The sequence below is a fragment of the Maniola jurtina genome, chromosome 15 (assembly GCF_905333055.1).
Source record: "Maniola jurtina chromosome 15, ilManJurt1.1, whole genome shotgun sequence".
Taxonomy (NCBI): domain Eukaryota; kingdom Metazoa; phylum Arthropoda; class Insecta; order Lepidoptera; family Nymphalidae; genus Maniola; species Maniola jurtina.
Genome location: NC_060043.1, coordinates 12,284,884 through 12,296,401, shown reverse-complemented (window position 1 = coordinate 12,296,401; position 11,518 = coordinate 12,284,884). Strand labels below are relative to the sequence as shown.

General features: G+C 39.4%; 2 protein-coding genes across 2 annotated transcripts; one reads left to right on the top strand and one right to left on the bottom strand.

Annotated features, from left to right (window-relative positions):
* Positions 1-1,673: 1,673 nt before the first annotated feature.
* On the bottom strand, positions 1,674-2,525 carry LOC123872616. Its single transcript, XM_045916999.1, has one exon. It carries the CDS (start codon positions 2,523-2,525, stop codon positions 1,674-1,676), a length of 852 nt encoding a protein of 283 aa, XP_045772955.1.
* A 4,266-nt stretch (positions 2,526-6,791) lies between these two features.
* Positions 6,792-7,618, top strand: LOC123872390 (protein lethal(2)essential for life-like). The gene has a single exon (XM_045916624.1). The coding sequence runs from the start codon at positions 6,869-6,871 to the stop codon at positions 7,418-7,420; it is 552 nt and encodes a 183-aa protein (XP_045772580.1). The 5' UTR covers positions 6,792-6,868; the 3' UTR covers positions 7,421-7,618.
* The last annotated feature ends 3,900 nt before the right edge of the window (positions 7,619-11,518 follow it).

The following is an 11,518-nucleotide window of genomic DNA, read 5'->3' as shown; positions in this document are numbered from 1 at the left end:
TAGCGGTTTGTGATCAGTATAGACAGTGAAGTGGTTGGCCTCTAGCATGTGACGAAAGTACTTAATTCCTTCGTATATTGCAAGGAGCTGCCGATCGTATGGCGAGTATTTAACCTGCGATGGGCTCAACTTACGCGAGAAGAATGCTAGGGGCTGCCAAGCTCCATCCACGTATTGTTGTAGAGCTGCTGCGATGGCTTTGTCTGAAGCGTCCGTGACGAGACCTAGTTTAGCATCGGGATGAGGATGCGCTAGTAGGGCTGCATTGCACAGACTTTTCTTGCAGTCCTCGAAAGCTTGCAGTGATCTTCCTTCTATAACGACCGGATGGGAAGCTTTTACAGATCCGGTTAGCAGAGCGTTCAGAGGGGCCTGGATTTGGGCAGCGTTGGGCAAAAATCGTCTGTAAAAATTTATCATGCCCAAGAATCGCCTCAGCTCTCTGACGGTTTTGGGAGCAGGGATATCCGCGATAGCCTTGACTTTGCTATCTAAGGGTTTCGTACCTTTTTCAGAAATTTGGTAACCCAGGAATGTTACTTCAGGTGCGCCAAAGACGCATTTGGCCGTGTTCACGAGTACGCCGTATTCTTGCATACGTGTGAAGAGTTGGCGCAAATGTTCTTCGTGCTGTTCCTGAGTCCTGGAAAATACCAAAAAGTCATCGAGGTATGTGTAGCAAAAGTCAAATCCACGTGTCAGCTCATCCACGAATCTCTGAAAAGTCTGCCCTGCGTTCCGCAATCCGAACGTCATAAAAGGAAATTCGTATAATCCGAAGGGAGTTGTAATGGCAGTCTTCGGAATGTCTTCCTCAGCAACAGGGATTTGGTTATAAGCCTTGACCAAATCTATAACTGAAAAGTACTTACAACCAGTTAAGCTGTGGGAAAAGTCATGTATGTGACGTATTGGGTATTTGTCTGGTATCGTCCTTGCGTTGAGTAACCTGTAATCACCACAAGGACGCCAGCCATTATCTTTTTTGGTCGCAAGGTGGAGAGGTGATGACCACGGACTGTCAGAAGGACGAGCGGTGCCATTAGCCAGCATCGCGTCAAACTCCTGTCTGGCGATTTTCAGTTTATCTGGAGCCAGCCTTCGGGGTGAACACGACACTGGGGGTCCTGGTGTAGTGCGGATATGGTGTTGTGTGGTGTGTTTCACTATACCTGGTGTACCGGCGGGGCGAGTGATATCCGGAAATTCAGATAAAATGTTGTGATATCTGCTGTTGCCGCCGGTTGGAACCTTCACACTTGTTACAAGCATATCAGAAGTAGATATATTCTTACAGTTAGCCAATGTAGCCGTAGTTGCTATAGAAGTGAGATTATCTAATAAACGCTTGTTGCGACAATCTACTACAAGGTTGTAATAATTTAGAAAATCTACGCCTATTATTGGTTTTGTAACATCTGCTACAACGAAACGCCACAAAAAAGTCCTACGAAGTCCGAAATCTAAAGCTAAATTCACAAAACCGTAAGTAGCTATCACAGAACCGTTAGCTGCACTCAAAGTATATTCAGTCCGAGTACGACGGTCACTTAGCGAAGATCGGGGGAAAACACACAGATCGCTACCGGTGTCGATCAGAAATTGCATCTTCGACGATCGATCAGTGACGAACAGGCGACCAGTAGTTGTTGAAGGACGATCGTTTGTCGCCGTTACCGACCGCCCATCGAGTTTTCCGACTTGAAGTCACAGGGGCGAACGCATGTGCGGGCTTTATCTCCATACTTGCTATGATACCAACACAGCGGAAACTTCCTGTAGTTGGATTGTGTTCGTTGCCTTGAGGAATTACGCGTGCCTTGGGATGTGCGAGAACGTGATCTGCTGTTCCTCTGCATCGCCATTTGTTGAACCTGCTTCCGTAGCTCAGCTACTTCCTTAGTGAGGTCGCTGATGAGTGAGCTAGGGACCTCATTAGCTAGGGAAGCTACCTTGGGTGTTGAAGAAGCCAGGTCATTCACTCTATCCGCCAAGTCGGCTAAGTCTTCCAGCGCTGTTCCTGCAGGCTGACCGGCGAGCACCGTTTGTATGCCATGCGGGAGTCGGCTGATCCAAATCGTCTTCAGAAAGTCGTCTGGGACGTCAGCGCCTGCTAAACCTGTAAGGTGGCGCAGAAAGGCGGAAGGTTTGCGGTCGCCGAGCTCTTCGTGCATCAACAATTGTTTTATTTTTTTCTCGTTCGATGCAGTCAGTCTCCTTATCAGTTCGCTTTTGAGTTTGTCATATTTGTTACTAGCGGGAGGGTTAATTATAATATCCTTAACTTCCTTGGAGTGTTGATTTTCAAGATGACCAATGACGTAATTGAACTTTGAGGCATCGCTGGTTATTCCAGATATGGCGAATTGACCTTCAACCTGCGCGAACCAAATCTCTGGCTCCTCGGGCCAGAACGGCGGGACCCGTACTCCAACTTTAAAAACATCGTTGTGATTTGTCGACTCGTTCCCCTTACTATCGCCGGGCGGCGATGATGCCGACGTGCCTTGTACGTCCTTACTCATGTTCGTATATAGAGGTCACCAGTAAAGGAATCCTCGGTGCGTTGGTGATAAAGTAATTAAACGACACGGAGTTCCTTTGTAAAAATTTAGTTTTAATTTTTCTCACAACAACATCAATAATCAATGATAACAAAACAGTCTTGAAGTATAATAATCTGAGTGAAGGTTTTTTTTCTTTTTTTCAAACTTTTATTTTTAAATAAGAATGTGTGTAACCTACATCTCTTTGGCAGTGGGACAAATGCCTTAATCTCAAGTGTTTCGGGTCTAAAAGACCCTTGGAGAAATGAAAATCGTATAACATCGCCGAGGGAAAAATTCACGCGAAATTGTTATACGGAAAGTGAAAAAATTGGTTCTCCTTTTGTTTTTTTTTAATACTCTAAAAGAGGTTGGTATAATGAAGAAATTTTTAATGCTATGCTGATATCTTGCCATAGATTCGCCTCCTTGGATAAACTGTTTTTTTAATCTAGGAAGCGACCAGCTTTTTTGAAGAAGGAATATTATCTGACCTGAAAATCTGACATTTATAAGTTTATAATTTTTAGGGTTAAAGGGAAACAAAAAACCCTTATAGGATCAATTTGTTATCAGTTCTGTCTGTCTGTTGGCCTGTCCGTATGTCGTGTTTGTCAACAAAACCTATAGGGTACTTCCCGTTGACCTAGAATCATGTTAGGCAAGTAGATTGGTCTTATAGCCACAAGTAAAGGAAAAATTAGAAAACCTATTAAGTAGAATTGGTGGTTCAGCCTCTTATTCGGGAGGTCGGGGGTTCGATCCCAGTACGGACCTCTAATTTTTCGAAGCTACGTTACTCGATTTAATGGCTAAAGAAAACATAGTGAGAAAACCTGCAACCTGAGAGTTCTTCATAATATTCTCAAAGATGTGTGAAGTCTGTCAAATCACACTAAGCAAACGTGGTGAACAGTGGCCTAACCCCTTTTCATTCTGAGAGGAGATCCGTGCTCAGTAGTGGATCATGATGATTCATTCATTCACTTTAGAAATAAAACGCATTTATTCCGTCAGAGCATCTCGGGGGTATCGGCAAGGTCCTTTAATCGCGCCAATAAAGGAGATAAGCGAACAGGCCCCGCAGGAATTCAGAGCCGATTGAGAAAAAACCAATTGTACTGAATACGCCCCTAGATAGTAATTTAGTTGAGTGACCGTGTTATATTACATTCAGGAATAGAAACAACGTTTAGTACAACGAGTAGGTATAGGTACTTACTTGTGTAGTGAATTAAAGTCATCGTCATTTGAACCTATCATGGTGTTTGAACCAATAGTATATTTATCCGTACCTCAAAAGGAAAAACGGAACCCTTATAGGCTCACTTTATTGTCTATCTGTCTGTCACAAAAAAAATGTGTTCAAAAACAAATAATTAGTATTTACATTGTAAGATAACTATACCAAAATATAGGGTATCATATAAAAGGGCTTTACCTAAAAATGATTTTTATTTATTTTTATGCATAATAGTTTTTGATTTATCGTTAAAAATGTCGGGAAAAGTACCCAACTACGGAACCCTCGGTGCGCGAATCTGACTCGCACTTGGTCGGTTTATGAATATACATACGAGCCGTATACTCTGCTAATGAAGGAATGAATGACAAATTTAAAAACTCAAAATTTATAAACCCCCGACACAAAAACCTCTATAAGAAAACTAGAAAAGAGCTGATAACTTTCAAACTACTAAACCGACTTTCTTGGATTATAGCTAAGAACACTCTCGATCAAGCCAAGCCACCTTTCAAACAAAAGGAACTAAATTAATATCGGCCCATTTGTTTAGGAGCTACGATACCACAGACAAATACACAGATACGCAGATACACAGATACACACGTCAAACTTATAACACCCCTTTTTTTGGGTCGGGGGTTAAAAAGAAGACCATAACATTTTTGTAGAGACTCTGAACTTTTGACAGTGTTCCTTGTAAGTATATTAAAGTGCTTGTGTAGGAAGAGCCCTAAGAAAATAATGTTGCGTCGCTTCCCCCTTACACGCATATAAACTTAAAATTTCCTTCCTTTCGACGAGAGCTTTCCATTTGCCTAATGTGTTTGTATTCTCCTTTCCGAAAATATTATATGAAATTGCTTCGTGTTACTAAACAAATAAGGAAATTATGCGACTTTGGTCACACTTGGACTATTCTGTTCATAGATATAGAATAAGTATTGAACAAAATCTCTAAACTAAATTGGCGGGTCTGATATCGTCGCTGCGTATGCAAACTCCGCTACGTATATTTTTAAGAGAGGTCTCTCCGTCACTCGCTCCATACAAACGTAGTTCCAATTTCATTTGAATATTAAGCAACCATAGTCCATGAAATTTTGCAGACATATTCTTGAAACTAATATCTATGCCTGTGGTTTTCCAGATTTCTGTTAAATATTCGGTTTCAAAGTTACGCGGTCTTAAAATTCACATACAAATATTTGAGCTCCTGTAATTTTGAAACTACATATTTTTAGAAAAATCTAATCAGGCACAGATATTAGTTTCTAGAATACGTCTGCAAAATTTCATGGACTTTGGTTGCTTAATATTCAAATGAAATTGGAACTACAATTGTATGGAGTAAGTGACGGAGAGCGTCCTGTTAAGGATTTTCGTTTTCGATGTCATTTTGTTTGGTTTTAAAAGATGTGAGTACATGTAGAAACCTGTTTTTTAGCATGTGTGCTAGTTCAAGAAATAGGTACTCTTTTTTAGCTATGTTTTATAACTATTATCTTTTTATAAAAAATACATAAACTGAATCGATCGGCACTAAAAAAATTTTTGCTCAATATCATTGATTTTTATGGACAACTCACGCTTGACCGAAAAATTAACTATGCCAAAATTGTTTTCACAAAAAAAGAGCTAAAGTTTTCTTAGACAGTTCCTTGTATCTCCTATGGTTTTGGATTTCCCCATACTGTCCCGGTTAAAAAAAACACTGTATAACTATTCATATTAATGTTTTTTTTAAATCCTCAATTAAAATCCTCGCATGCTTAAATGCTATAATGACGTATGTGTGTCAGGCGCTACTGATGTGGACATTTTTCACGACAAATTAAACAAATTTAAAAAGAGAATAGTTTTAATTAGTGATCATTGATAGTGGATATTTTTGTGTTTTTTTAGTTTAACTGTAAATTTACTTTCCATTGTTTTAAAAATATATGCATAATATATTAAGAATTTGTACTTTAGGTTAGTGTTAGATTAGTTTTATTATAAAGTATACACCTGTAATTGACAACCATACTGAAGTTATTTTTGTAATTTTTTTTGTCTTATTTGTATGGAAGTTGTTGGTGTAATAATAAATTAAAAAAATATATATATATATTAATCATATAAAATAACTATTCATCAACCTTATAAGATAACTATTCACATCTATAATAGTCTTGGTAACTTACAGAATATTTCTCTCACCGTCTCGTAAGACAGTCGTCTGGGGCTATTAATACCTAATTTATGAGGGTCCTAACTCGGGCCATAACCGCGTTATCTGAGCGCGTTACTCAGAGATACTCGTTACTGCGACCTTATGGTCAACCCTGAGCCGATAAACGGCTTTACCTTTTAGTAGATACGGTAGTAAGGCCCTTTGATTTATATTGTGGAGAGTGATTTCCTTACCTTGATGTTTGAGCGAAAGTTTTCAAGTAAACATCGAATTGAATTTCCATTAGGCAATGGTCACATTTTACGATAGTTAGGGGACTTTTAGCTAAACGTCGAGGCTTCGACGTCACTGGCAGGCGTCAAATGTTAGTATTTACCTGCTAATAACAAGTGTAAATTAAAAATTTATAACACCCCCGACAAGTGAAGGTTACAGTAACTAGAAAAGAGCTGATAACTTTCAAACGGCTGAACCGATTTTCTTGAATTATAGCTAAGAACACTCTCGATCGTTAAAAAAGAATAATCGGCTGAGTTTATTGATGGCTTCTTTTAAGACCTGGGTGCATTTGGAACCCGCGTAGCTAAACCTCGTATAGCTAGCGTATACGATGGTAAGTCCACAGGTATAAAACAACAAACAAATCCAACGAATTTCGTAATTAGCTCTATACAAAACTACCACAACAATGAAATGGTCTGGTTCTAAAAATAGAACTCATCGAGAGTTATGTATCGGAACTGGACGCTGGAACATTAATTACGGTGTGGCCATTGAGCACAAAACTTTTAGAGAAGAGGAACGCCCAGTATATGGAAATAGATTTGAATTTGGAACTGGAAGTGTTCGACTGCGCTTCTACGCAAACTCTCTACGTGACTTATAAACCAAGAAGTTTTCAAGATGTCTCTACTTCCATACTTGTTTGACGACTTTCCTTTGGTACGTCCCCGCCGCCTTGTGGACCAGCATTTCGGCTTGGCGTTGACTCCTGACGACCTCCTCACCGCGGTTGCAGCAGCACCTCTCGTCAGCAGGGACTACTACCGCCCCTGGCGTCATCTAGCCGCCGCAGCCAGGGACCTCGGCTGCATCAAAGCAGACAAAGACAAGCTCCAAATCAGCCTGGACGTTCAGCACTTCGCACCAGAGGAGATCAGCGTTAAGACTGCCGATGGATTCATCATCGTCGAAGGCAAACACGAGGAAAAGCAAGATCAGCACGGGTATATTTCCCGCCAGTTTGTGAGACGATACGCCTTACCAGAGGGCACCTTGCCAGAAACTGTTGAATCGAAGCTTTCCTCCGATGGAGTATTGACGATCACAGCGCCGATAAAGGTCCCAGAGGCGATCAAGGGCGAAAGAAAAGTTCCCATCGCCCAAACGGGGCCAGTTAGAAAGGAAATCAAAGACCAAAGTGAAGGTACCAATGAGAAGCCGAAAGCGAAGTAAAGTTGGCAGTTTTAAGTGTTTTCTAGGTTTAAGGTGCATTCCAAAGACCTGGCAGTGCCATTTTGAGACTGATTACTTAATTTTGTGATACATCAACAGAATAACTTTTCGAGTTTTTAATTTAATGTTTAATAACTGTTAAGCAATTTTCAGAGTATTGTAACTTGGAAGTTATTGTTTGATAATTTAATAAATAACTTTATAAATGGACCGCCGGTATTGAAACAAGCACGTAGGTGTCGTTTCAACGAAGACAAGACGAAGACTTTTTACTATTAAGTACTAAGTAACTATTAATTTCCATGTTGGTTATACGCTAGTATAGGCAAGGGTGCAATGGCACTACGTTGGTGGGTTTCTCATGAAATACGTAGATGTACCTAGTACGTAATTTCTGGCGGTGGGAATACGTAACTGGTGTGAACACCGCACCAGTGCAGTGTCTAGTAATCTGTGCCACTATGCACATGCATGTCACACACACAAGCGTACGAATTTGTCTTCACTTTTTTAAATACGAATGTAGAGTTTTGTAATATCTTTGAAGCAGACGTAGTGAATCGCAAACTGTCAACAACTCAGTGATTCAATACTAACTTTTAACAGGGCTCTCTCCGTCACTCGTTTCATACAATCGTAGTTCCAATTTCATTTGAATACTAAGCAACCAAAGTCCATGAAATTTTGCAGATATATTCTAGAAACTAATATCTGTGTCTGTGGTGTTTTAGATTTTTCTAAAAATATGTAGTTTTAAAATTACAGGGGCTCAAAGATTTGTATGTAAACTTTTAAGACCGCGTAACTTTGAAACCGAATATTTTAACAGAAATCTGGAAAACCACAGACATAGATATTAGTTTCTAGAATATGTTTGCAAAATTTCATGTACTTTGGTTGCTTAATATTCAAATGAAATTAGAACTACGTTTGTATGAAGCGAGTGACGGAGAGAGCCCTCTTAACGATGCAAACGCCAAGTTTTAATTTAAATTCCCATTTCTATAAATCTTTGGTCAACCAAATCGCTGTATATCATCGATACAGAAAGTTCATAAATTTTCCCACCATTAATTTCTACATCACAATAATTTCTAACTAGCTGGAAGCTTTGCTAAGTTGAGAATTCCGAAAGTAGAGTGGCATTTGGAACCCAGAGCCCAGAACTAAGCAAAAATGTGAGCAAGATACGTTTATTCACTGTAGTGTACCGAGAAAGATATAAAGATAAACTTTTAGAAAAGCCTTTAAATCGTCAAAAGAATTTGACACTGGTTCAGAATGCCATTCCTGCCAAGAAGAACCAGGGAGAAACTCGGTGGCTACATATTTCAAATATTCATTTACAATAATATTATGTCATATTGTATATACCTAAGCAATTGTAGCCCCACGCATTACTAGAGCCAGTCAAATCCACGACTTTTTTCATTATTAGGTACAGTCAGCAGCAAAAATAGGTTTGCAGCACCCGTTCATAGTTGCTTGTAGGTACTGGGTGCAAACTTAGCTTTGTTGCTGACTGCACATAACCTTCGATTGTATAATATGCTTTCTCTAGGGCTTATGTATTCAGGGGGTGTGACCGACTACCGGCCTGCGTCAGGTGCAATATTGATGAACGCGAAATACAATGTGTCGTGCGGTGCTTAAGATAAATCGCGTGCCATTTACAAATTTCTAAACAGATTCCATCAGTAGTTATTTACATTAGATAGTAATTTTATGTAGCTATGATAACCAGGTGGTAAAAGACTTTGATCTCCTATTCGGGGGTCGAGAGTTTTATTTTTATTTTTAGGGTCCCGTACCACAAAAAGAGGGGTGTTATAAGTTTGACGTGTGTATCTGCGTATCTGTCTGTGGCATCGTAGCTCCTAAACTAATGAACCGATTTTAATTTAGTTTGTTTTTGTTTGAAAGGTGGCTTGATCGAGAGTGTTCTTAGCTATAATCCTAGAAAATCGGTTCAGCCGTTTGAAAGTTATCAGCTCTTTTCTAGTTATGACTGTAACCTTCACTTGTCGGGCATTTTTAATTTACACTTGTTAGGATCACATTGTTGTCTGTCTATCTGTCTGTCCGTCTGTCTGTTTGTCGTGTCTGTAAAGAAAACCTATAATACTTCTTGTTGACCTAGAATCATGAAAGGCTCGAAGGCAGGCCATGGGTTGAAATGGATTTAGACGTATTAAGGCTATCCTTGCCAACGATCCCCCGTCGATTTCCTACGTATGATATTATTGTTCTTATCTCTATCTGCCCTGGTTCGTGCATTCTCGGTTCCTAGATCGGTACATTTGTGATAACCAAATTTCAAATTGCTGTGATTGGCTGAATTTACCATGTTCTTGCTGCGACAGTGAGTTTGAGCCACTAGCGGAACAATGTTAGCCGGTCAGAAATGATTGCAATTAGTCAACCTGTTTGACGTCCGTGTTCTGTTTTCGATTACAAAAAAGAAAAAATTGTTGTTGCAATCATCAATTTTAGGAAATAGTGAAAGAGAGTCGGCCAATCAGAGGTCACAACTACCGTCACACTTTCTGTCACACTATGGCAGTAGGCATACCGAGTAATGAAAACAATTTTTCATTCTGTCTAGGTCGAAGTAGGGTTGCCACCTAGCTCTTTTTGATTTACAGGCTACCACCATCAAAAATACGGGGTTTAGATTTGAAGAAATTTGAAATTTTGAAGTATTTGAAGAATATATATATAGGCGGTGGTTCTCTCTGAAATGCATGGAAAGCCTATTTAGATATTTCAGTTTATTTATAAGTTTTGTATTTTTTCTCTGTATGTTGCCGTATCTTGATTGGTGAACTGTGTTTGCAATGTGGTTTTAAATAAAAGATTTATTTATTTAAATAGCTTTTAAAAACTCTTAGTGTTGTAAAGCAAAATGTTATACATTTCATGCATACAATCTTCTCATTTCAACTTAAAATTACATTTAATTTGTAATTCCACCTTCACAGTATCAATACTATGGCCGTAGCCAGGAATCGATTGCGGGACAGGTTTTATTAGGGCCGGAACTGAATCCTGTCATGAGGAAAAAAACATTCGCTCAACTTTATGAGCTAATTACCTGGTTAGTGGAATTTCGCCTTTCAATTTGACAGTGAGATAAAATACAACAATAAAAAAGCGCGAGCGCAGTGAGCGTAAGTGTTTTTGGTTCAATACAGAAAAAATTAAAGTGAAAGGGAAACGAGTGTAGCCATAGCAAGATTTTATTTTTAAAGCTTCCTATCCATACTAATATTACGAATACGACAGTATATCTATTTGCCTATCTATTTGTTACCCTTTCACGGCCCATCTTCTTTACCAAAATTTTGGTACTTACTATTCAGAGGTAACTAATTGCATCCCAGACATTTTTTTTAGGCGGCTTTTTAGCCCGGAAAATCCCCCACGGAATTTTTAAAAATCTAAATTCATGCAAACGAAATTGCGGGGTTTACACCAAGTAATAGAAATTCAAAGCGCGAGTGAAGTGAGCGCGAAATGTTTGATATATTTCCAAAAAAAAATTGGTAAGCAAATGCAAGAAATAGTGTAAGTATTATTTTAGGCTTAGGTTTTTGACGGCTTCCCAGGCGCAGTCGCCATTTCGAAATTTCTGGTCTGGTGGGAGGCTTCGGTCATGGCTAGTTATATGGTTAGTATGGCCCTAACGGCCAAGAAATTAGACTGCATCATCACTTACCACTAGAAAAGATTAAAGTCACGGGCTAACTTGTATAAAAAAAGGCTTACATCCTCAAACCAAGCCCCGCCGCCTTGACAACGATCATGATCAATATCGAGTGGGTTTCGGCTACGCATTGCCGCAAAAGGAAAATATTCTTTCTACTGGACATAACGTCAGTGTTTGATTTCGCCAGCCAGCTCCTGCTGAATTTGTAAAAAACCGGCCAAGTGCGAGTCAGACCCACGCACCGAGGGTTCCGTATTCGGGTATTTTTTCCGACATTTTACTCGAGAAATCAAAAACTGTTATGCATTAAAAAAATATGCATAAAAATAAATAAAAATCTGTTTTAGAATGAACAGGTAAAGCCCTTTCATATGATAACCCACTTGATA

Coding starts and splice junctions, on each gene's coding strand:
- LOC123872616 (XM_045916999.1), bottom strand. CDS start 2,525: ATGAGTAAGGACGTACAAGGCACGTCGGCATCATCGCCGCCCGGCGAT.
- LOC123872390 (XM_045916624.1), top strand. CDS start 6,869: ATGTCTCTACTTCCATACTTGTTTGACGACTTTCCTTTGGTACGTCCC.